Source organism: Bufo gargarizans, chromosome 7 (assembly GCF_014858855.1).
Source record: "Bufo gargarizans isolate SCDJY-AF-19 chromosome 7, ASM1485885v1, whole genome shotgun sequence".
Lineage (NCBI taxonomy): Eukaryota > Metazoa > Chordata > Amphibia > Anura > Bufonidae > Bufo > Bufo gargarizans.
The window spans coordinates 193,157,821-193,185,108 of record NC_058086.1 but is presented as its reverse complement, the minus strand read 5'-3'; the positions used below and the strand labels follow the sequence as shown (position 1 = coordinate 193,185,108).

Here is a 27,288-nt window from a genome sequence, read left to right as displayed (position 1 = left end):
TATTGTACACCAAAAAAAATAAAAAATTATACTTACCCCTTGGCAGCGATGCTATGCAGGCCTCTTTCGGCCTGTGTCTTGCACTGTACGGCTCAGGCGGCGTGATGACGTCATCGCGCAGCCTGCGCTGGCCTCTGATAGGCTGCCCGCCTAGTGCCTGCAGCCTATTAGAGGAAGGGAAAGGGACATGCCTCTCCCTCCCCTGCCTCAGCACAGTCATCTGTATCGCTGTCCTGAGGACGGCGATACAGAGGACTATGGAGAAGAGCGCTTCCACAATGGAAGCGTTCATCTCCCTGTGCGCCGCCGCCGCCCCCCCCCCCCCCCACACCATTTCTGAGCAGCTCACGGGGAGCGATTGCCCCATGCCCCCCCTCCCCCGATCTGCCAGTGCTGCACATGGGTGTTCTCCTTTGCTTTGGGGGCTCATTTCTGGAGATGGGAGCGGTTCCCGGAGGTGGGACCCGCACCCATCTGACATTGCTGGTACATTCTAGCGATATTCCACCAATGTCTGAGATGGGTATAACCCTTTAGGTCTGCCTTAAAGGGTCTTTCCAAGACTTATATACTGATGACCTATCCTCTGGATACGTCATCAGTAATTAATCGGTGGGGGTTCGACACCCGGGACCTCCGCAATCAACTGTTCAAGAAGGCAGCAGCACTTGGGGTAGCACCACATCCTTTTCGCTGCTTTCCGTAGGCCCAGTGACGACACATTCATCGCTCACGTGGACTAGGTGCAGCTCAGCCCCTAGAAGTGAATGAAGCTGAGTTGCGATACCAAACATGACCGTTATACAGTGAATGGTGCTTGGTGAGCACGGAGAAGGCAGTGGCACTCACATCAGCACCGCCTCCTTCTCAAAAAGCTGATCGGTGGGGGTCCTGGGTTTCGGCCCCCACCGATCAGATATGCAGAGGATAGGTCATCAGTATTTAATTTCTTTTAAGTTCTCTGCTCATACACGGGGCCTAGCATTGCCTCTTGAGGTGGTGGGACATCTTGGCTGTACCTGGTTTCTATTTCATAAATGGCTGTATGTAGTTTACACAAGATGCATGGGGCAAGTCCTCATGATTTTGCAGTCTCGCCATTTGTACCAAAACTTACTGTACAGCTTGATCCCTTACAGAGAAACCCAACCGTGTCATGCAGAGCATTAGCCTTGTCACTCCCACCATAGATTGCTAAACTGAAGAGAATACAGCACAAATCCATGGACCACCAAGGCTTTCCTCTGCCTCCTGTTTAGATAGCACAGAGACATTGTTTCCCTTCAGGAAAGTAATCCCTTGTCCTCTCCTATTAGTATAAGTCTTGTTTTGGCAAGGGGAGTGTAAACCAGCATGTGTTTCCGGGTGGTGACCTGATCTGGTTTTAATTGGAGTCCAGCGGAGTAACCCATTTCTAGGACCCTTTAACTGCTGGAAAGGTTTGGCGTGCACATGTTCCTCTGTCTAATCTCATGTCACACCTGATACCGTACACAGCATGGATTCGCACTGGCCTTGTGGTGACGCCAGTGGGTACAAAGGAAAATATAATCTAAATATGACGCCAGATGCCGTGCTGTCACTACTCTGTGTTTTCCATATGTTTTACCTTCATACAGCTATTTTCCTAGAATGATCCTCTAGGATATTTATTGTCCTTGCTCGTAGTGATTAAGCTGCCCCTTCTCCTCGGTCTTTTTTCAGTATTCTTGTATTCCTCAAAATTACAGATCTAAAGCATCTTTTCTTCCTGGATAATGGTTACATTCACATTTTGGGGTTACCATTCTTGTTAATAGGGTGTGTCCCTAGACAGTCAGACCCTGTGAGCACTGACTGAACAATGTCAGAGTGTGGGGACATGCCCTCTTTGGCTTGGGGGGTTATCCAGTATGTAAAAAAAATATATTTTAATTTAAAAACTTAAAAAATGTAAATATTATTATAATGGCGCCTCCTGATGTTTAATCAGTATAGTAATGCGCACGTCCACCCACTGAGATCTACAGTTAAAAGCTGTGACGGTTACAGGGGAGCGAACTGCAGCAGAACGGACCCCTCCCCTGAGCTGTGGTAGGGAGAGAACTGCAGGAGAACAGGACACACCTCCTGAGCTGTGATAGGGAGAGAACTGCAGCAGAATGGACACACCTCCTGAGCTGTGATAGGGAGAGAACTGCAGCAGAACGGACACACCTCCTGAGCTGTGATAGGGAGAGAACTGCAGCAGAACGGACACACCTCCCCTGAGCTGTGATAGGGAGAGAACTGCAGGAGAACAGACACACCTCCTGAGCTGTGATAGGGAGAGAGCTGCAGCAGAAAGAACACTCCCCCTGAGCTGTGATAGGGAGAGAGATGAAGCAGAAAGGATACACCCTCTGAGAATGGATATATCTCCTGAGCTGCTATCCTGAAGACAATCTAGCAGAGCAATTAAAGCTATAAAAGGGGAGACCTCTGGACCTATGTGAGGTACAGGGCTGGTCCTAGCTTTGTTAGAAATAGATTGTCATGTACTGTATGATGTCTGATTTTAATTTTTTACATGGATCCTGGTATAACATCTGCTGAATATGTCTTACGAGATGAAAGGGAATGTAAGCTCACTGGATCAGATTAAATACAGCCTATAGAAGTCTATGGAGAGGGGCGGGTGAGGAGTGAGCTGCAAGAGGGAGAAAGAGGCATTTTTCTCTGATAAGATATATTGCAATGTTTCTTATAGTCATCTGTACTATTGGTTTATGCAAAATTACAGTGACCATTTAAATGTCTGTATTAATATGCATTATCCTGTGTCTCTATAGGGTGCAAAGGAATTATATTAAAGGGACGGTAGAGGTAGAAATGAATGAGAAAAAAATCAAATAAATAAATAAAAAATAATTATATATATATTTATTTTTCTGTCTCCCAACCAGAGACTGGTGTCTGACCTAAGGGAGAATAAAATTATACCATGGCAATTACATTTACACAATATATATCTATTTACATCCAAGGGATTTTAATGGCTGCCCTACCTCCTCCGTACCTGCAGGTGGCACTTTTTCAATTCTTGCCTGTTTAGTCAGTGACCAGGCTAAAATCATACAAACACTAATACAATTTTACAATGACGTATTTTTAGATAAATCAGAATCTGCTTTATAAAAACGCACCTCCATTGCCCGCTTCCCTTGCCCGTCCGAGCTTCTGCACCTTGCACATTGTCTGTAAATGCTTAACACACAGCCGATGTGTTACTGTTACCGGTTCCTTTCTCTACCTGCTATTGTCTCCCATGTAATATTGACATTTGCAAACAGAAGATCCGCGCTCGCATAGGGCCGTGGGCATTGCGCCAGAGAATGTGTTTATACTTTGGTATCTTAGCTTCAATGAATAGCTGCTGAGTGGCACACTTACAGAGGAATTTGTTTTCCGCAGGAAGATCTGCTTGCATTGTAAGTGCTCACGGGAGGAGCACAGCGCCACCGCGATGCCTTTGGAGATGGAGAAGACCATGAACAAGTTGATGTTTGACTTTCAGAGGAACTCGACGTCTGACGATGACTCGGGCTGCGCTCTGGAGGAATACGCCTGGATCCCTCCCGGACTGAAACCAGAACAGGTACTTGTTCCTCTGCTTCCGTCTAGCTATCTGCACCACACAAATCCTACCATCTGAAGGTGTTCGTAATCTGCCCTAACAGAAGTTGTCAGCAGAATGGTAATCTCCATGTTCTCCATTTCACCCCGGAGGGTGGTGGGAACTGAGTAATCCATACTCCCTGACATCGCTGCTGACATGGCGGTTCAGTGAGCCGCCCACCATTGTCGTATTACTATTAGGTCTCTGGGAAAGATGGGTGACAACAGCTGTGATAATTATTGTATTAGCTCTGTTGGTTGTCACGTTTTTACCTTTAACAAAGATACAATCATTTGAGTAGGATCCAGATCTTCATATCTTTATAGATATTTCTCTGCATTTTCTTTTAAGAAGATGAAATGCATAAACTTGTTACATACATCCTGCAAAAATCTGTAGTATGAAGGGTTGTGCTTAAAGGGAGTTTGTCACCAGGAAATTGCCTGATGAACCAGACACAGTGTCTTGTGGATAGGTGTATTGATACCTTCCACGTAGAGATACAATGCGTCATTCTGGAGAAAAAGTGCTTTTAATCTATATGCAAATGGACAGTCAAGTGCACTGAGTCACTCTGTGCACCCTTCCTCCTCCTGCTTCCTTTGCGAGCCTCTCCTTCTTCTTCTTGATTGACAGGACCAGATTCCTGCATAGTCATCTTTCCTGGTGCTGTCAGTCAAGGAGAGGGCGGGTCTGGCAGGAGGAACTCGGGTGCACAGTGTGCCTGGGGCCCACCCTCAGTGCACTTATTTGCTTATTTGCATGAGACTTTTAAATTGTCTCACCTCTCGTCTCACGTTTAGGTTGGTAAAATCGGGACAATGAAAACCCCATCCTGGGAATGTCCGCTTATGGGTGGGGTTTTTGATAGCCCCACCCATTTTCTGCATCGGGACAGCCCAAATTTGCCAGGACTGTCTCTGAAAACCAGCGACAGTCCCTGCAAATTGGGGACAGTTGGCAACTATGGTGACATAGAAAGGATGGGGCCCCATGACAAAATGTAACCCTTCATGTGCAGGTTTTTGTCAGTATCCTTCACCACTTCTTTCCAAAGAAGCACCAAAGGTACCTTTGCTTATTGCACCCCTGCAACACAAAGGGAAATGGTGCTTATATGAGCCGGGCTCCTCCAGTGCAGGACGTCTTTATGGTACTTAACTTCCTTGCAGTCACAGATCCACATTTTCTTTTAGATGCTTGCATTGTATTTACGCAGTTCAGTGAAATCTGGTATTATTTATATGACTTTCAGTGAACACTACGTCAAGTCAAAACGACCCTGGCAACCGGGATCCAGCATGCACCGTCTGCACACCGGTTGACATGGCAATGGATTCATTAGAAACTGAACTTGTTACTGCCAACGCCTATTGTATAGTATGCTGCAAAGAGCCTATAAATTATGCAAAATGACAGTCCTTTCAACTAGAGCATTTCTATAACATAAAAAAAATATATAAAGTGAGCTGTGTGTGTAATAGTTCTATATATGAATTTCATATCCAGTATGGTGGTTTCTCCAGTAAATGAGTTGTACAAGAGGGTTGTTGGGTTTGGACAATACATTTTGTAAAGTGACTCCTAGCATGATTAGTGGAGGTGCCGGGTGTCAGACTCCGATGATCTTAATTTTAAAATTAAAATGGTTGTTCAGCGAGATTGCATTTTTTTTTAGATTGGTGCGGAATCGGTTAAAAAAGAAGCATTACTCACCTCTCCGATTACCTTCTGCTGCCTTTCTGCTGGTCTCCACTTCCTGAACCTGTCTCGACACACAGGCAATAGTAGGAGATAACTGCTCAGCCAGTCAGTGGCTGAGATGGGTCACTGCTGTGCCCAGTAATTGGCCGGGCAGGCATATCCTGCTATTTCCTGTGTGTTGAGCCAGGATCAGGGAATGGAGACCAGCTGGTAAACTTTGGACCGGCAGCAGCAGGGAAACAGTGAGGTGAGTAATGCATCTTTTTTGTTAAACCCGTTCTGCACCAAATATCAAAAATTTGATCCCGCTAAATAACCCCCTTTAAGACACAATAATATTCTTGATGAGTAATCATCTGACCACATAGTCAATGACCACAGACGATGAGTAAGGATATATACATCGGATGGCGTATTCTGTAGTCACTGACTCAGGCATGGACGAGCCGCCACCTTTGATTTTAACACTCTCATCTCCTACTGGGAGCAGAACGGGTGCATGGATTGTACCTACATGTATTCAAGCATGTATTCAGGAGCTCAAGAGTTAAGGTTATTATGTAAATGCACATTACTGTCAACCTTTGAAAAGAGGACCTTTACCGTTTCGAGTAAATTGCTTGTTTCTGTAGATTTGATCATAAGGGGAACATAAACTGTGACAGACAGAAAATAGCAATTTTCCATTACATTTAATATAATTCCATTCGCTGAACCATCGCTCGAGTAGAACAAATTCCTATCACTCAGAACGCATCTAGAAGCAGGTCCTCAAACAAGTATGGCTCTACCTGCAATTCAGGGCATCTAATGGATGGAGAAATTTAAAGGGCATCTGTCAGCAGGTTTGTCCCTATGACACCGGCTGACCTGTTACATGTGCGCTTGGCAGCTGAAGGCATCTGTGTTGGTCCCATGTTCATATGTGCCTGCATTGCTGAGAGAAATTATGTTTTAATATATGCAAATGATCCTCTAGGAGCAACGGGGGCGTTACCATTACACCTGGAGGGTCTACTCTCTGCAACTGCTGGGCCTTCTGCACTTTGATTGACAGTGTTAGGTGTGATCACATCCTCTGGATAGGTCATCAGTAACTGATTGGTGGGGGTCTGACACCCGAACCCCTCTGGTGCTTCTTTGAGTGCCTCAGCCTTCTCACAGCTTACTTTAGGCCAGTGATGTCACTTTCATTAGCCACGTTGCCAAGTGAATGGGGCTGAGCTGCGATACCAAGCACAACTGCTATACGGTATGCAGTGCTGTGCTTGGTTAGCTGCGATAAGGCCGCAGCGCTCACAGGAGCACCGGTGCCTTCTCAAAAACCTCATCAGCAGGGTTCCTGGGTGTTGGACCCCCACCAATCATATGAAAAAGTCTGAAAACCCCTTTAAAGAGTTTGCCCCATCTGGACATTTATGGTATACCCACAAGATATGCCATAAATGTCTGATATGTGCAGGCTCCTCGTCTAGGACCTGCTGCCATCTGTAGAAAAGGGCTGGGAATGGAAAGGTGGTGGCTCTCTCCATTCACGTCTATGAAACTTCTGAAGTAAGCGCGCTTTGCTATCTTCAGTAGAGGTGAATGGAGAAAGCCACACATGAGCGGCCACCTCTCTGTTCCCAATGACATGAGACAGGACCCTGTTCTAGTGATGGAAGCGCACCTATCGGACATTTATGGCATGGGTGGATAAGCCATAACTGTCCGGATTTGACAACCTCTTTGACACATTGATGGTCTATGCTTAGGATTACTGTGATCCTCATGATTAGCTGATAGAAGGGGTTTTGTGACTTTGATCGAGGATCTAACCAACTGCCATTGAAAGTGAATGGGCGTGTTTAGTGTGTGTGGGAGGCATGCAGGAAATAAAAATGGAATGATTTAAGGGATTGTCCAAGATTAGAAAAACATAGCTGTTTTCTTCCAAAAACAATACGACGCCACTCCTTTGTATTACCATGTAGTATAGCGCCTCATCTCCACTGAAGTGAATGCCTCTGAGATACAATACTAACAATCTGTGGACAGTTGTGGCCCCCGTTTCTGTACAACCCCCACTGCAGCTATTCACATGTGGCCAAGCGACGCCCAATGGTTGCACAATTTTATTGCAAGTTATCCCCCTCCTGATCTTTATTAGGGAACCATCATGGTTTGCAGCATACCCACTGGCGTCAACATTGCGTATCCCCTCCCATTTCTGCGCCAGAGATGTTCCACGGAAATTGTGATGAAGCCCTGGGACATCTATTGCACCTTAGGTCTTATTGGACCTCATTTCATGCTGCAGCATTGATGGGCCTCGTCCTATTGCTTTTATGTTTTATGTCTTTGCATAGTGAACAGACACATCAGAAAGTAGCAATGACATTACGAAGCAACTTGCCCAACACATTTCAGCTCGCAGACCCGCAAAGTAATTACTATGCTGCACACTCATTTATGTCAGAGGCACATCACGGCTCTCTATTTTAGTCGGTGACAGCTGGCGGGCAAACTGTTCATTTTTTCACTCATTTTAAATAGATTTTACATTTCAATTTAAATATTTTTTTAAGTTATATAAAATGATGGACAGATCTGCCATGTGCTGCAACGGCTCTGCGTTTTTAGTGCACACCACAGATTAGTTATATTGGGCTTTGCAAGCGCCTGGGCAAGTGAAGGGTTAAAAGGCACTGTCAGCATTGTCTGGTAAATTAAAATATACCCTCGCGCATACTTCTGTAGGTAAATTCTGGTCATTTAATTCCCAGGAAAGTTCCACTTCTGGTCATGGCTTGCATAAATGGAAATTATAACTCTTTGGGAGTCATTTATTAAATAGAAATAAGTCTAAATTTAGGCGGCGCAAAGGTCCCCCGCTCACGCCAGTTCGAAAAAAAGTGGACGGGGACGGGGCCTGTCTCATTTACCATTTTCTTCCCCTGTTTTAGGCATAGAAAATGGTCTAAATGTAAGACAGCAAGGAAGGTGTCTTACATTTAGAACTGGCACTTGATGCGCCGAAGTTATATAGAGGCCTGCGCCTCTCCATAACTCCGGCGGACCCACCCACATGTATAGGGGGTTATTAAGACGTTAATGAATGTGCCTCATTGTGTTCCATCATGATAAATTGGCATCCGTTTGAAAACAGATCTGTCATGCAGGAGAAAGCCATGATGGTAGACATTTCTTGTTTCATGATCGCGTCCATGGCATGGGTGGGATATAGCAGAATACAGCATCAAGGACACTGCCCCTAGAGGAATAGTAAGGAATAGCATTTTCATGTTCCCATATACCAGGGATGCTCAACCTGTGGCCATCCAGCTGTTGTAAAACTACAACTCCCTGCATGCCTGGACAGCCTACAGCTATTAGGGCATGCTGGGAGTTGTAGTTTTGCAACAGCTGGAGGGCCACAGGTTTGATTTTGGTTTGACTTTATGTCCATTTTCATAACTCCCTGTGTATGCAGCTTCTATGCAGGCCTGTGTGTTTCCATGGTAACAGAACACAAACAAAACCCTCTGTAGTCAGATCCTGCAGTCAGGACAGGGGTGAGATTTAAAAAAAGTAGCAAATAAATAAATGCGTAAATCTGCATTGGAGATGTATACACGGAGCTGTAAGATATTGGCACTGCCAAGATTGCTACTTTTTTAAGTATTGAGCAATACGATATCATTCTAGAATTCGGGATGGCGCAGTCAAGTTAAGATGTTGGCTTAGTATATCAGTTTTTAGGGCACGTGAAGCCCTGCTTTGTATGTATGTCGTTGTCTATTTTGGAGGGGGGGGGGGCGAAATAATGCAACCGTCCCTCTAGAATCATCGACTGCCTTCAGGGCTTTGTCCCATTTTTGCAGCACTTCAAGAATCTCCTTCTTTCTTCTTGCATTCAAAGTGTTTGAAATGGAGAAAAAAATATATAATAACCCGAGGCTTGTAGACGCACGCAGGGTATTCGAGTACTTCTGTATGTTTTATCGACCGAGACGATTTTCTTGAATATTTACTCCTAATTCTATCTCTTTTATTTGAACTCTTCTCAGTGAATTTTTTCTCCCTCCTCTGCACACACCGACCTCCGAGCCACGTGTCACCAGCCCTCCACTGCGCAGTATTGATTTCTCATCCCCATACGGAGGCCCATAGTCCTGAATTTGAAGAGAATGTCCCTGATATTGAGAGAAAAAAAATTTGAGCTGTCTCGGGCTGAAAATGGGAGGTCTTATGTAAGTTCCACCCATAAATTGGTGGTCTAGGGTCGGTTTGTGCCGTTCACAGGACGTGGCTTCCATAACCTGAATTTACCAACTACAGCGTTGCTATGTTTGTGATTGCTGCATGTAAATGCAGCTCAAAGATCAAGTAATGATCAGGTTCGTTCCCGATCATTGCCCCGACCACCTCTGCATGCAGTCCACTCCTATAAGCGACCACCTCTGCATGCAGTCCACTCCTATAAGCGACCACCTCTGCATGCAGTCCACTCCTATAAGCGACCACCTCTGCATGCAGTCCACTCCTATAAGCGACCACCTCTGCATGCAGTCCACTCATATAAGCGACCACCTCTGCATGCAGTCCACTCCTATAAGCGACCACCTCTGCATGCAGTCCACTCCTAGAAGCGACCACCACTGGATGCAGTCCCCTCCTATAAGTGACCTCCTCTGGATGGAGTCCTCTCCTATAAGAGACCACCTTTGCATGCAGTCCACTCCTATAAGCGACCACCTCTGCATGCAGTCCACTCCTATAAGCGACCACCACTGGATGCAGTACCCTTCTATAAGCGACCTCCTCTGGATGGAGTCCTCTCCTATAAGAGAGCACCTTTGCATGCAGTCCACTCCTATAAGCGACCCCCTCTGCATGCAGTCCCCTCTTATAAGCGACCCCCTCTACATGCATTCCACTCCTATAAGCGATCACCTCTGCATGCAGTTCCCTCTTATAAACGACCCCTTCTGCATGCAGTCCGCTCCTATAAGCGACCACCTCTGCATGCAGTCCACTCCTATAAGCGACCACCTCTGCATGCAGTCCCCTCCTATAAGCGACCCCCTCTGCATGCAGTCCCCTACTATAAGCGATCCCCTCTGCATGCAGTCCACTCCTATAAGTGACCCCCTCTGCATGCAGTCCACTCCTATAAGCGACCCCCTCTGCATGCAGTCCCCTCCTATAAGCGACCCCCTCTGCATGCAGTCCCCTCCTATAAGCGACCCCCTCTGCATGCAGTCCCCTCCTATAAGCGAGCCCCTCTGCATGCAGTCCACTCCAATAAGCAACCCCCTCTGCATGCAGTCCGCTACTATAAGCGACCCCCTCTGCATGCAGTCCACTCCTATAAGCGACCCCCTCTGCATGCAGTCCACTCCTATAAGCGACCCCCTCTGCATGCAGTCCCCTCTTATAAGCGACCACCTCTGCATGCATTCCACTCCTATAAGCGATCACCTCTGCATGCAGTTCCCTCTTATAAGCGACCACCTCTGCATGCAGTCCCCTCCTATAAGCGACCCCCTCTGCATGCAGTCCACTCCTATAAGCGACCCCCTCTGCATGCAGTCCACTCCTATAAGCGACCACCTCTGTATGCAGTCCACTCCTATAAGCGACCACCTCTGCATGCAGAATGGGGATTAGAAGAACTCCGTTCTCATGATAGGTGAGGTTCCCTCAGGTAGGATCACCTACCAATCATATCCTTGTTTGAAGATATGCATGTCTAAAGTGGGAAAACATATTTAAAGTGCATCTATATTTCCATCAAGGGTTAACAAACTGGTGACCTAAGTCTTTACTGGCACAAGGCTTTGGGAAAAACTTGGGCAAAGACTGGGCATTCCTAAAATATGACATAGCTGGACCTCTGCAATTTGCTTAACAGTCAGTGCAAAAAGAGTAGGTCAGCTGCAAGAACTCGAGCGCTGGGCCTTCAAGCTACGGATATATGTGTGATGATCCTACACATTTACAGTTGCTCCTTTGCAAAAAGGATACAATTCACACAAACGATCACTGTGCAGAATTATGTGCCTAATATTTTACAAAGAAGCCATCAAATGCACTGCGGCAGTTTCAAGTGTGACCCTGTCTTTGCAGAATCCATTCATCCTGATTTACTATTCCATGAATAGAATTCCAGTATTGCAGTGAAAACTGACACTTATATAGGCAGAGCAATAGCAGAGAGGGAGCAAGGAGTTTTAAAAGGAACCTGTCACCACATACCTCCATAGTAATCCAAGTCAAGTGTCAGATGTGCTCTGGTCACTTGATTCCAGTGATTTTTTTCCCCCATCCCTATTGGAGCCTAGATTGTTGTTTATTATTATTTTTTTATATGCAAATTAACAGTTTGGTGCAATGAGGGAGTCATCGTTACACCTCATTGCACCAAAGCTCCTTATCCAGCCCCACTCTCCCAGTGACAGGTCCAAGTAGGGGAGATGTAATCTCACCCGACCCTGTGTTTTCGGTAACACTTTGGGAATCAGCGCACGCGCAGGACAGCCCTGACGCTTGCATAGGGCTGCATAGTACAGACAACCACAGTCCAGGGCTGTACCGTGTATGTGCCAATTACTAAAGCGGTGGTGCTCATGTGAGAAACCAGGATCGGTGAAGCCTGCCATTAATGAGGTCCTATTTGATTGATTTTTTTCCGCTCGCCGAAACGTCTGCCTCCTCAAATCGCGCAACTGATGCGTGCACTTTAATTGTACGAACGCCCAGCAGAAAAACAAGTCTCCGAGCAGATTTCATCTGCTAATCATTTTAGCAAATTTTTGAAGAAAGCTCTGAGGGCTTGCAGTGTGGGCGGAGGCGCAGACAACATATTTATTGCCAAGACGAAGCGGTAACAGCTGTTGTAGAGGCAGGTGCTGACATCTTCTTTACATTCACACCACACAGGCAGCGATGGCTTTATTAATTTGTGTCTTCCCAGAATCCCTGGTCGTATTAGGACGTTGATCTAATAGGGGGGGGGGGGGGGTCTGGATCCTTCTCTTCAAGGTGGGGGGGGGGGGCAGAATCCCATTAATATCAGTCTCATAGGCCCAGAGCCTGGAGCTCCACTACTGAAAGACTCTGAGGACCTGCAGTCAGTTATGTCTTGCCTTGGAAACCTTGAACATACAGGCCAACTGTCCCTGCGAACTGAAGGGGGCAGGGTTTATGCAAATATACCCCCAAAAGTGACTGTGCGGGGGCGTTCACAGGGGGGTATGTAATGTCCTAATTCGGGAATTTGAATGTTGAGAAGTATGTTTATATCACAGTTGCCAACAGTCCCAAATTTTCTGAGATAATCCCGTCAAATTCAGCTTGTCGCAACCCAAAGATGGGTGAGGCTTCTGAAGTGGGTCTTCCGAGTTGGGTTTGGGGCGTGCCCAGGGGCGGGGCTTAAAGGGGTTGTCTCACTTCAGCAAGTGACATTTCTCATGTAGAGAAAGTTAATACAAGCCACTTACTAATGTATTGTGTATTGTCCATATTGCCTCCTTTGCTGGCTAGACTAATTTTTTTCGTCACATTATACACTGCTCGTTTCCATGGTTACGACCACCCTGCAATCCATCATCAGTAGTGGTCGTACTTGCACACTATAGGAAAAAGCGCCTCTCTGGTGGCCAGGACCGTGGGAGCATACATGGGTTAGGCCTCTTCTTTTTTTTTTTTTGCGTATACGGAACCATTCATTTCAATGGATCCGCCCCAAAAAAAGGAAGGTACTCCGTATGCCTTCCGTTTCCGCATTTCCGTTTTTCTGTTCCTTTCAAAGATAAATCATGACCTATTATTGTTCGAATAATGGACAAGGATAGTATTGTTCTATCAGGGGCCAGCTGTTCCGTTTTGCAAAAAACAGAATGCACACGGACGTCATCTGTATTTTTTGCGGATCCGTTTTTTTGCAGACTGCAAAATGCTGAAAAAGCCATACAGTCGTGTGCAAGAGGCCTTAGTGTTTTTTTCTTATAGTGTGCAAGCACGGCCACAACTGCAGGGTGGTCGTAACCATGGAAACAAGAAGTGTATAATGTGATGGAAAAATGAATCCAGCCAGCAAAGGAGGCAATATGGACAATCACAATACATTAGTAAGTGCCTTGTATTAACTTTCTCTACATGCTATTTCTGCAGTGAGACAACCCCCTTTTAAGAAGCTCTGTCACCAGGATCAACCCTATTAAACCACACATACTGCCTGGTAGGGCTCATCATGCTGATTAAAACTATACAGTGATCCCTCAAGATACAATGGCCTCAGGATGCAATATTTTCAGCATACAATAGTCTTTTCTGGACCATCGTAAGTTGAAACTGGACGCAACATACAATGTCTCAGACTCTGATCCAACCAATCAAGGCCACTTCCCTGGTAAATAGCTGGATTAGTTGCTAGTTCAGAGCTCTTCCTGACTGAGGCACAGAGATATGCAGTGCGCATGTGACGATTTCACACCAGTAACTGGCGCATGCGCGCTGCATATCTCTGTGCTTCTGCCCACAGTGGGCAGAACACTGCGCATGCAAGGGCCCAGCAGCGAGGCGCGAACGGCCTATAGAGAAATATGATGTCACAGAGCCACAGGGCTGGCCGGAATTTACTGCGAGGCGGAGTTAGGCGCGAGTGAGGCGGGGGAACTTTGGCACTTTCAGCAAACCCCGCGCCCCTGGGCACTTGCGGCGGCTCATTAGCATATCATAAAAACTACTTTTTTGGGCGATTTGGATGATCTGAAAAATGAAACAAAGTTACCATCTATGTCATGTCTTTGTGTCCCACTACTATGCGGTCAGGTTGGTGACAGACTCCCGGTCCTGCACTGTAGCGGACACCACGGGCGCATGCTCAGTACATCTGCTACGTATATGACTACTGTGCTTGCGCTGATACTGTAAGTCATCGCACAAGCATGGGATTACGCATTTCATCTGGCTCTTTCAATAAAGATTAGGGGGAAGTGGCAATTGAGACACACGATCGGAGCTAAGGTGCACTGAGGGTGCTCAGGCTTGACCCTCAGTGCACCGAACACCTCATCTGCCTAAAACTAACAATTTTAATTCATATAAGAAATGTCTGCTTTTACTCAGCAGGATCAGCCCTACCAGGCATTGTGTCTGGTTTAATAGGATCCTCTTTAAGTACAGATTAAACCCCTTTAACTGCACATATCTTGGCCACCTAATGTTAAAGGTAATACTCGGTAGTCAGATTACACTCTAAACACTCGCTACTTACACTTTTTTTTTCTTATATCGCTCGCCTAAAGCTTTCTGCTCTGGGCTCACACATAATAGATGCAAATTTCCGGACATTTTCAATGTTTTACCACCATTATTTGGCGATAGGCTTACTGAAAAACACTTAGGCACCGCAGAGCTCGGTGATCTATTTTTCATGTGTGCTGATGGAAGGCAGCCCGATTTTGGGAAAAAGCGCTTTCTCTGTTCTAATCACAGTGGCCAAGAGGATTTATATTCACTGGAAATGCGAAAATATTATTTAGGATTTTATTCCTTTCTTACTTGGTTCATTTTGAGCTTGAAAACTCTGAAAATGGGGCACCATTAAAAAAAGTGATGGCTAATCGCCTGTTCTTGTGTCCACAGGTTCACCAGTATTACAGCTGCTTACCCGAAGATAAAGTCCCCTATGTAAACAGCCCCGGTGAGAAGTCGAGGATCAAACAGCTTCTACACCAGCTGCCTCCACATGACAATGAAGTAAGTACCAGTGGATCCAAAAAGTTTCCAGATCGTTCCGTAACTCCAGCAGTATTGTGGTAGGAAAGTCATTTTAGTGGTCCACTCCCAACCAGCATCAGACTGAAGTCCCTGGGGCCCACCAGAAGAAATGATTCTGAGGGTCCACCCTCTGTGTACACAGGGCCTGTTTTATTAGGGGTCCATTATTTTCAGAGCTGGGGCCCACCAGTGGATCCTCTAGGGAGACATGCTCCCCACTGTCTAGCTCTTTCTTTTCCACCTTTGGGCACATGATGGGCCAGCAAGAGCATGGTCAAGACCTGCACCAGGAAAAATCCACGTAAAATGTTTTGTTTTCTTAGACTGTTTTTGATAGACTATCCTTATCTGTTCTGCAATGATCCTTTACTTGGCACCCCCATGATCAACTGAGTAAAGGGGGCACACTGCCCATGAATTGTTTACCCAGGCACAGTGCCATACAGTTGGTTGTGGCTGTGCCTTGCACTGCAGCTCAGTGCCATTACAATTGAACAAGACTGAGGTGCAGAAGTAGACTCATCCTCAACCAAATGTACGGTGAATGGGATGTAACACTCATTGGTGCACCATGGCCCCTTAATTCAGATTATTGGCCTGGATGCCAAGAGTCAAATCTTCACTCATCAGATATCAATCATCTCTCATCTAAGTACCGGAAAAAACCTTTAAAAGAGGATATCCCAAAATTCTGCAAACCCTTTACTATTACTGAACCTAACTAGTTAAGTCTAATGAGTTTTATCTTAAGGCTTATCACTGTAACAGTGGTCATTCACAGCCCAATATGATAATATAGCCAAGAATTAGGCATTAGATCTATCACCGAAGATCAAATGTCTGTGATCACCTCCTAGGAAACACTCCAGGAAACTCCTGGTATAATAAATGTGGATTAGTCATCACATTGGTATTGGAGTTGTGGATTAGTCGGCATACAATTAGGTCCATGTGTAAAGAATGCAATGCTGCCCTTCTCTATGATCTCAATTGGACAATTCTTCTTCTTAGAAAGGCCGCCTTATAATAAACAAATTACAGGGTGTCCTACTACTGGAAACCCCCAGCTGTAACTTGTGTGGGAACCTGGCAGGAAGTGGGAACCTAGCAGGAAGTGTCCAGTTTCCCTGCAGCACCACTACAGGACAAATGCGGAATTACACCATTAAATACAATTGACTGTCCATACAGTGGACAAATGTGTTATGTTGTGTACTCCGCTTTGTAGCCACTGTTGCTTACAGAAGAGGATCCCAAATGGGGGACCAAGAATAATGAGCATTGTCTCATGCTTGGGAAACATTATGGACCCGAAGTATCAAAATAGAGTCCAGAAACATAACTCCTAATGGCTGCTGTGGACAACAAGGACACTTGTTGGAGACTGTTTTGGTGCATGAGTAATTTGTACATGTGTGTTTTTCACATTGTCTTAGCACGGTCAAGTTATTTTTATGACTATTTTTTACAATGCCATTAAAATGCAAGATTTTCATGACTGTAATATTATTCGCCCCTTCTCGAGTGTTTGCAACTGATGATTAATAGGATCGCCTGTCCTGTCTATGAATTCCATATGTTTACAGTTTAAGGTTTACATTCCATTTAGGCTTGTCTATTAATATCTGGTTTTTATTACATGTGCATATTTGGGGAGGTTAAAGGTGGCTTCTTGACCCTTGGTCAGCTCAGTTGATTTGTTATGTGCATAAGTAAAAATTTAACAGAGCCATTTTTAGATAAATCAGCATGAACTGATCGGACGGTGAAGAACATTGCCGTATTTTCCTGTAATTTTAGAAAGTAATATTTGGTTACATCTAATGAAAGAAAATACAGTTGTCGCTCATGTTTGTGTCTACTGAATTAAGTGACATTTTGAAATAATTTGACTGGATATGTGATCACCTCCTGGCTTGTAGAATTAGGGGGGCAACGGGCCGGCGGTGTATGTATTGTGGTTCCCAGATCCCCATATCACATTTTCCCTTTCCATTCCATATCCTCTTGTAACTCTCACCAGTTGTGGACCTTGGCAAAAAGATAATTGGGAATAGACTGCTGTTGGGTCTGTGTCATCTTGGACGCTCACATCTGAGTAAACCTGGTCACATTCCAGAACGTAAATAAAGAATAGACTGGAGATCCTGCAAAAAGTTGGACTCGGATAAAAGAAAAAAAAAAAGATAAAATGAAAGATTGGAAATATGACTCGGAAAAATTATCTCCAACTGAGTTTCCATATGAAGTTTCTTCCTAAGGGTTAATTCATTTTTCAAGATCTTGGAATGAAATTAAGATAATTAAATTCAACCCATATGTTGGCGTTTTTGTGATTTATTTTTTTTGTGTGCATATTAATGTTAAATGTCTCTATTGCATTTTTAATTTTATCCATATGCTGCTAAGTTGTTTTTTTATGGAAGTGAAGAATTTTATATCTAAATATGTGTTTATGCGAAACATTTGTGAGAATACACGTAGGAATATCTTTGTCATCCTCAAATGCTATTAGAATTTAAGGTCAGAGCTTCCACCCATAAATATTACATCTCTGGGGTCTCATGATATAGAGATATTGGAGGTTTTCCTAGCTTGGTTCAACCAGAGCATGAAACTAAGATCTCATGCACATAAACGTGTGTGGACCGTGCCCATGCTCCGGATAGCAGTCCGCAGTGCACGGGCACGGACTGTGTGGCCGCCGTTTGTGGATAAGGGCCGATCCGCAAGATTCAGTCCACACCGCAAAAAATAGAACTTGTTTTATTTTTTTGCGGTGGGAAGGCACGGACTGAAATCCCACAGAAGCGCTCTGTAGTGCTTCCGTGGGCTTCCGCTGCATTCAATTTTAGGTAGATTCCTCCAATCTTTGCCCCATTCTCAAGTCATATTTGGTTAGGGTTCGGGGGTGTATGCCTCACACCTAGAATATGGCTCCTACATACTCCTAGATTTTAAGAAGAGACACCTAATGTTTTAGTTTGGTAACAGAGCCGTCTTCCTTAACTTAAAGATCTTCCATGTCACTAACTTGACCACCCTTGTGTTACATAAACCTATGTTTCTGACTGCCTTCGGCAAAGGGTTACCTCATCCCCTTGATGTTGCTCCACAGGGGGGATCTCTTCATGTTCTCCACACAAGAACATGTCAGTCAAACACCATACTTACGGTCCCACCTGTTAGAGTATTTGAAGCCTTGGTATTTGGCAAATATGAAGAGTCTAGAAAATGCTCCATTTTCGGAGAGGAGTCTGAGTACTGATTAGATACTGTGAGAACTCAAAAGACCACCTCTCTAAAAGATATTTCCTATGACGTAATATAGATCATGCATACTGGCCATCTTCTATGAGACGAACAACCCCCCGCCACCACCTACCTTGAAGACTTTGATACTTTTCAGTTGTCTCAAATAGGTTTCATTGTAGTTAAAAGGGTTTTCCTGGCCAATCCTTAGCATAAGTCACCAATATTAGATCGGTGGGGTTCCCGGTAACCCAGCCAATCAGACTGCAACCTCTTCAGAGTATAGCGAGCATAGCGGCATGCATTGTATAGTGGCTGTGCTTGGTGTTGAAGGTCAATCCCATTGAATGGCACAGAGTTGTAGGAAGGCTATGTGACTGATGGACGTGAGAGGCCACAACACTTGCCCGAGCACCACAGGCCTTCCAACAGCTGATCACCAGGAGTTGGACCTCCATCATCTCATACTGATGGACTATAACTCCCAGAAAAGCCCTTTAAATGAGCGGATCCACTAAATATAGTTTTTTTTATGTTCAAACATATCACAGTGATAAAAAGTGACGTAAAAATCTCCTATATCCGTGTGTATTTTGTCTGTGGCCGTCCTTAAAAATGATCTATGACATCTGATTGGTGGTTATTTGGACAAGACACTAGCACATACTTGATGTAATTCTTGCACATTGTGGAAACACCCAGAACTAATGATGGTGTGACTATGATATTGGCCATAAGCAGCTGGATTCTCTATTCCAGCCACAGTCTCTATCTGGAAATTGTTAGTATGAATCATTGAGAGACATTTTCTCAGCAGTGAGAGCCGGCATGATGTCTTATTCCAGCTGTATTTTCAATGCTTAGTGTCTCGACACAGATTTGACTTTAAATTGATCCCTTGTTGGTTTAGACACATTGCCATGTGATACCAAATAAGATGCCTAATGTAGGTATTGTCTTTTTAACCCCCGATATGTTGGGAGGTGTGCAGATGGCACAGATGCTTGAGTGAGTAGCTCCACGACAGCTGGAGGCCCACCATTTATCGAAGTCTGCTTCATTTACCATTTACCTAACCCACAAGGTGCATTTCACCCATTACCTACAGTGGTTGTCCTGGATTAATAAAACATGGTTGCTGTTTTTAAGAAAAAGTGCCACACTTCTTTGTTGTGTCTGAAGTTCCCGCTCCGCTCCTTTAATGAGAATGGTACTGAGTTGCTGTACCATATACAACCTGTGGACAAGTGTCGTGCAGTTTTTGACGAAAATTATTATTATTTTTTTTTTTACTAATTGTGTATAACTTCTGGTTTGGACATATCCATTTGAGTTTGTGGGTCCAATAGCGGCAACTTGCTTGTGAAGGAAGCTGCTGGTTTTAGTCATGGACCCTATGGTCCTCAAAAGCCAAAGTCTATGATTTGAAGGGTCCCGAGCTACCCCCCACCCCTCCTCATCACCTTATAGTACCCAAATCTGGAAGATGACAAGATGTAGCCTAGAGAGGGCCTCCCAGGTTTGATTTATGATGTGCTTGATTTTTCAGTTTAGTGTCAAATAAATCATTTTTTTTCCCATTTTTTTAATAAATTTAGTCAGCGCTGAAGTCAGGTTGAAAAAATATCAAATACAAAATTCAGATTCAATTCGTATCGATATTCACGTCTAGAACGAAACCATATCGAATGATCATTATAGGACGACAAGAAGGTGACCCCACATGTTATAATTATTGTCAAATGCAGGGTCTATAAAATAACAAAAAGACTCAAGTGAACTAGTCTAGGAGTCCTCAGGATCTTTTCAGATTCATTTACACCTTGCAATGGGGTGCATCTATATAGCAATTAGAGCTAAAGAAATTAGAGCTATATTAGCCATATCGGTGTTATGGTAACTTTTCCATGATTTTGGTAGTAGTAGTACTCTGTACTTGAACAGAGCCTTAAGGGAAGACGTACACGAGTTGAGCTTGGTGGAAAGGATTTCCATAAATCTAGCTTGGCATAGATGTGGAGAGGAACATCATGGAGAGGAACATCACACTGGAATTTCTGATTGATTATTCAGTAAAACTCACAACAGCAGTCTTATTGATTATAAATATTTGGAGAACAGGTCAGCACTCCCTAGTGGTGTTTAATGGTGTCCGAAGGGCAGTAAGCTCTGTAATCAATATAATAATCTGAGCACTCACCAGTAATCCGTTTCGAAACCCTTCCTTCCTATTGAAGAAGGCCTGGGATGGTCTGATTAGGTTTTTTAGGGACATGCTATACTCCCTTCTTCTTGTTGTAGGGTCCATGCTTCATACATTTTTATATTGGCCCTTGACACTTTTTGGATCTGACCAGCTTTCAATAGACTACTGTCCGTTCTTCATCTTCATCATGAGAAAATGTGGACTCTGAAACAAGGATGTAGTCCCAGCTGATACCTGAACAAGACCCAGCCAATTACAATACATTATTTCATCTCATCTCCTTCCTGACCATCTACAGTCATGGAAATAGATCGATCAAGACAAGCCAATTTAGACAATTTATTTTTATTTAAAGGGTTTCTTGGTTGATAACATGCATCCCCCTGCTGGGTCCCCCAGGGATCAGCTGTAATCTGTGGGGAAACTTGGCTGGAAGTGTTTAGTTTTCCTGCAGCACCCCCACAGGGAAAACTAAGCATTACACACCGTCATTCAAATCAGTGGGCTGTCTGTGTAATGAAGGACAGGACGGGTCCTCCAGACAGAGGGAGACACGCTTTGTAATAGCTTTCCACTCTGGCCAAGAGTTGAGGATCCGAAACAGAAGACCCGCCCTTTAGTTTTTAATAGGGTTTATGAATGACAATGGGTTTTTGAAACTAGAAAACCACGCTAATACCTGTGAGTTGCCAGTCAATGTAAGACTGCACTTAGATCAGGTTAAAGCGGTATTCTGGTTATGTCAATGTATTCGTTATCCACAGAATAGGGGATAACTGTTAGATTGGTGGGGGTCCTACCACTGCGACCTCCACCGCTCAGTTGAACCCCATATCCCTTGGAGCCCACCGAAATGAACCAGTGGCTAGTTGGGCATGCGCACAGCCGCTCCATTCATTTTGCTGTAGTTGGCTATGTCCAGAACTCCCATAAAGGGTTTATTCAGACGTCCGTATGCTGTCCGCAAAAATGCGTATCCGTTTTTTTGCAGATTAGCTGCTGTCCCATTCACTTCTACGGGGTCCTTTTCTTCCATTGCATTGCTCGGCAAAATAAACGAAATATGTCCTATACTTGTCAGTAAAAATCAGGACATGACCCTATTGAAGTCTATGGATCAGCAAAAAAAAAGCGTATGCAAACATGGTGAACTGTCCGCAAAAAAACAGATCCGCATTTTTGCAGACAGCATACGGCCGTCTGAATGAGCCCAAAAATGAATGGAGCAGCCCGCATGCGCCGTTCATTTTGGTGACCTCCATGGTGCAGGGGATCCCTGTTCTCATGATCGTTGGGGGGCCCACCAGTGGTAGAAACCCCAATGATCTAATAGTTATCCCCTGTCTTATGGATAGAGGATAATTCGCATAATAAGAATACCCCTTTATTGGTCATTATATTGCATTGCAATTGTGTTTTAGATTCATATTTTAGATTCTACAGTTTAATTTTGATTTTGAGTGAGTCATATAATTGCAGTAGGTTCGAGAGCTGAAATCTTTCTCATTCTTGCAGGTTCGCTACTGCAATTCTCTGGATGAGGAAGAGAAGAGGGAGCTCAAGCTGTTCAGCAACCAAAGAAAACGGGAGAATTTGGGAAGAGGGAATGTCAGGCCTTTTCCCGTCACCATGACAGGAGCCATCTGTGAACAGGTAAAGCAGTGTGGTGTTTTATACCGCTATCTCCCTCCATATTTGATTACAGGACAGTGAATGATTTGGATCTGGCTCTTGTCCATTGGTTTGGACATTTGTGAGACAAAACAGCAATGTCTTCATTGCTTGCCACCCCTATCCATGGGCTGTATATGATATGGCAGCTCAGCCCCCTTCCCTTCAATGAATCTGAGCTTCAGTACCAGGCACTGCCCATGGACAGGAGGGGCGCTGTTGCAGCCATGTTGTTCTAATCCTGTTCAACCCCATTGACCATTTAGTTAATACTGGGTCTCTAATCTTATGGCCCTTTTACACAGGGGCCAATTATGGGGAACAAACGTTTAGGCAGATGCTTGTTCCCGATAACTGCCCTGTGTAAACATGCCGCTGATCAACCAATAAACACTTGTTTTTTCAGGTTATCGCACCTTTCATGTGCTACCAGATATATTCTTTTGGCAGCAGCACATCGCCACATGTTAGCAAGGATGTGCCGTTGACAATATGCAAACTGATTGGGGAATAAATGATCGTAATAAAGATCATTCCTTCCGCATTTACTTTGCATCGGGTTATGTGAAAGGGATGAGCGCCGATTGAGTTGTACAGTATATCATCAATTGGCGTTCGTTACTGGCCCATGTAACAGGAACCTTAGAATTCGAGGGTGATGATGATGATGGTGGTGATAATGGAGTCTAAACGGTCTGTTTTGTATAGACGTGATGGGCGTCTTAGGCTACTTTCACACTGGCGTTTTGGTTTCCGTTTGTGAGATCCGTTCAGGGCTCTCACACGCGGTCCAAAACGGTTCAGGCCTCAAAATGTATTGTTGTTGTGGGGGGCGTGGCCAACTGCCGTAATGGACGGCTGCATCTGAGTGAAGCTCCGGCTCCCGCCAACTATCCTGAGCCATCCTGATCCCTACATCTGCTGAAATTTGCCCCATCGAGTCTACCTAAGCCAGCAGCCAGCGCTCTACCTCTGACATGAGTCCCAGCAAGGCGCAGATGGCGGCGGAGCGACTTAAGGAGTTCGCCAGGCAGGACTCTCAACATGGCGCCGCGGCTCCGTCTCCGACACGTGCGGCCAGCACCAGAGGCCAGTCGTCACAACAGCCACTTACCGAGGCGGAGGCTGAACCTGAATTCACCCTGCAAACCTCTCACCAGCAACTCATGGCAGCCATCACTGGGTGCCAGGTCTCCCTGACCGGGAAGATAGATGAGGTAAGGGTGGATTTGGGCCTATTACGCCAAGATGTGCAGCAGCTGCGCGAGCGGGTCCGGGTGACTGAGACCAGAGTATCAGACCTGGAGGATCTAACCAATCCCTTACCGGCAAGGATCACTGCAGTGGAGGCGTCTGTGGAGCTATTTCGCCAGAAATGTGACGACCTAGAGAACCGCGCGCGGCGCAATAACGTGCGCATTATTGGCATGCCTGAGCGGGCCGAAGGCCTGGATCCAGCAGTTTTCCTGGAGGGATGGTTCAAAGAGATATTCCCCAATGCTGCTTTTTCGTCTGCGTATACGGTGGAGAGGGCGCACCGGGTACCTGCCAGACCGCTGCCTCCTGGTGCCCCCCCAAGACCCCTGCTAGCTCGCATGTTAAACTGGCGGGACAGAGATCTCATTCTGGCACAGGCCAGGGTCGCACAGAAGATATCACTAGGCTCTGCGAACATTTCTCTGTATCCGGATTTTTCTGCTGACCTTCAGAAGAAACGTGCTACCTTTGTCTCTATCAAAAGACGCCTCCGGGAGCTAAACCTCAAGTATTCCATGGCGTATCCTGCTCGCCTGAGAGTTGTAGATGGCGACAAGTCACTTTTCTTCTCCAATCCTGCTGAAGCGGAGGACTGGCTGTCTGGGAGACACCGACGTTCCCCTCCCAGATGATCTGGATTGCAACTGAAGCTCTTCATGGATATGCCTGAGAGAGATGAAAAGGTTGCTGCGTTGACTGTACCCTGCTTGCCCTTTATCTCTATTCATGACTTTTACTTTATTTTTCCCCTATGCTTATGTTCTCCAACGCTGCTCCAAGTCAGAGTTGGGTAAAGTATTAATCCATGTTGTTAATGGGCCTTAGGGTCATTGAGGGTTAATTGCGGGCAGTTTCTCATACCACGTATTCATGTAATCAGCAGATATAACTTCATATGGGGGGAGTCAGCTACTCCACCTGCATTGGGTTTCCACCTACATACACCGTGCAGGTCCCCCAAACACATGGCCACTTGTTCATATGGATGTGATTATGTTTACCCCCTGTTGGGGTGGTTTAGTGTATTTGCAATGTTTTTCGCTATTACTGCAATGTCTAACAAGCAAGATGCGAGAGTCCTATACAGTGCACATTATTCCTGCCATGGTGAACCCCAGGAGAGGGGTGATTATCCTTGTGTCTTTACCTGGTATTTATCATGGCGGGTTTAAGAGTGATGTCCTGGAATGTCAGAGGTTTAGGCGGACCTAGGAAACGAATGGCTGTGTTTTCACATATCCGCAGTTTTGCGCCGCATATCTTGGGCCTGCAGGAGACGCACCTCACCACAGACACAGGAGGGAGAGTTAGGAAACCATGGGCTCAGTGGGTGGAAAGCGCATATGGCAACTCGTATTCTAAAGGGGTGTCATTATTGATCCACAGGGCGGTTAGATGGGAACCTCATCACACGTCTGTTGACCCTGAGGGGAAGTTTGTTTTTGTGTATGCCCACATTAATGGTATGCCTTATGTGATTCTAAATATGTACAATCCCCCCCCTGATATCCGCCTTATATACACATTTGCTCAACCTTAAAATTTCAGCTTCTCCATTGAGTGCGGAATGTAAATGGAGAGGGAATATACCTACATTGACAGATGGTGAGTGGAGTGAGGCCCTTGAAGTTCCGATAACTGTATCCCCGTCCCTTACTAACAGATTGATTCAGTTATTTATTCTGCATAGGTGTTACCTCACCCCTACTAGGCTATATAAAATGGGTAGAAGATCACACACCGGATGCCATAGATGTGCTCAGTTGGGCGCGGATTTCTGGCACCTGATGTGGGACTGTAGTTACATTCAATCATTTTGGAGGGGTGTAGTGGAGCTCATCTCTTCCCTGATCCCAGGTACTTTGGCAGTTTGCCCAAAGATTTGCGTCTTGGGAATATTAGACGAGGATTCAAGACCACGCTACACTCTCACCTTCATTAGTGAAGCCCTGTTTTTAGCCAGGAAAGCCATTGCTCTTAGGTGGATGGCGGACAGGCCACCCACGATTAATCAATGGAAGACCCTTGTTAACAACATAATCCCATTTGAGAAGATTATGTATTCCCGTAGAGGGTGCCCGCAGAAGCACCAAAAGATATGGGGGCCCTGGTGTGGTTCTCCTCTGACTGTCACGACAGCTCATCTGCACTCTGTAACCTAATTGTCTCATTATGTTCTGTTACCTGCTACAGCAATTCGGATCAATGTTCAATGTAGAGAATTAAACATGTGTCATTGCTTACTGCTAAGTGCACTATTGATATGTCTTGACCATTAATAACTTAAAGAGGACAACCTTTATTGTTGTATTGCACCTAGGCATTGTGATGCGTGACTCATTGTACTTAAATGCGATTGATTTATTGTATTTCTTGCTTATTACTTTTCAATAAAGCGAGTTTAAAAAAAAAAAAATGTATTGTTGTACCTACAGTAATAAACCATCTTCATGCCTCTCAACTTTTGAAAAGCCCACGGAAGGACTAGTGTTGCACATAGCGCGCCCCAATCCCGCTTAGCCCTCACATATACCCCCTTTGTGTCCTCACACAGTACTTATGTCTCCTAAGTGCCCCCTTAACAGTAGTTATGCCACCTGACTACATTGTCAAAGAGGTGTTATCATTTCTCTTGTCCCTACACACTCCGATCAGATGGTGTCAGACTGTGTAGGGACACAACGGGAATATGGTGGCACCCAGCTGACAATGTAATTCATACATTTCAAGGAGGGATACCAAAGGATGACGAAGTTTTAAGAAAAAATAACGTCCAGCGTTGTCCTTTTTCACGAAAATGCTAATATTTACTAAAATATAATGGATCCTCTTTAACAAAATGAGAGGTATTCAAGAACGTTTAGGTGCTCACTGTGAGGGTATATAACAATGTTGGACCTTGAAGCCATCAATATCATGCTCCAGTAGGGTGTCACTTGACTCACCCAGGGGCTGTAATACATATTTTCTGGAATCTTCCTCTTTTAGCGCTGTCACATTTACACATAAATTGGAAAAAATAATCTAGTTATCAAGTCATAAATTAGAGTCAGAGGCGACACGAGAACATTACTAAATGACCCGACGTTTTCTAAAGCCCATAATCTGCTTATATTACTTTTTCTAATAAAAAAATAAAAAAATTCCGACATTGCAATTAAAAACAATTTGCATAATGTGCGTAACAATGTATCATTGCTGGGATTCTATAGTAAATCTGGTTTTATTTCATGCTGTTTTACAGCGGCGATCTCATTTCTGCTCCATCCGCAGTTTACCTTTTACTGCTCGGCACTGATATTATTGCAGTTTTACATTGGGTTTTATGATGGTTTTAATTACTTCTGCTCTATGGCGAAGGCCTCATCTGCGATACAAGCGACGAAGAGTTTAATCACTGTTCCCGTTTTATTTCTCTATCCTTTTTAAGCGTCTTTTTTTTTTTTCAACATAAGAGCATTATTACTTCCTCCTATAATCTTGGCATGTGAGACACTGACGTTCGAGCCTTCTTTATCGTATTTGGCCGGACAGGCCCCCTGAGGAAGATAAGTCCCGAGGCATCACATCCAGCGCGGCTTCGTAAGGCTAAGCAATTTGCGTTATTAAATGCAGACGCTCTGGATAAAAATAAAAAAAACGAATAGCCTCCCTGGGAGCAAATTAATGACCTGTACGACTAAATAATGAGAAATACAATTGTGTCAGCTTGAGCTGGATCCTAGTGTATTCATGAAATCTACAGCATGGACGCTGAGCCTGCTGCCAATAAAGCCTTCTCATGGAATAAGAG

At 44.8% G+C, this 27,288-nt stretch overlaps 1 protein-coding gene across 4 annotated transcripts in view; it reads left to right on the top strand.

The window, feature by feature from the left end:
* The window catches only part of PRICKLE2 (prickle planar cell polarity protein 2), a 249,893-nt gene that overhangs the window by 187,178 nt on the left and 35,427 nt on the right, over positions 1–27,288 (top strand). For all 4 annotated transcript variants that reach the window (XM_044300892.1, XM_044300890.1, XM_044300891.1 and 1 more), the window contains 3 exons: positions 3,433–3,616; positions 14,975–15,088; positions 22,083–22,220. In XM_044300892.1, coding sequence (XP_044156827.1) covers positions 3,433–3,616; positions 14,975–15,088; positions 22,083–22,220 — 436 coding nt within the window. The remainder of the gene's footprint in view (positions 1–3,432; positions 3,617–14,974; positions 15,089–22,082; positions 22,221–27,288) is intronic.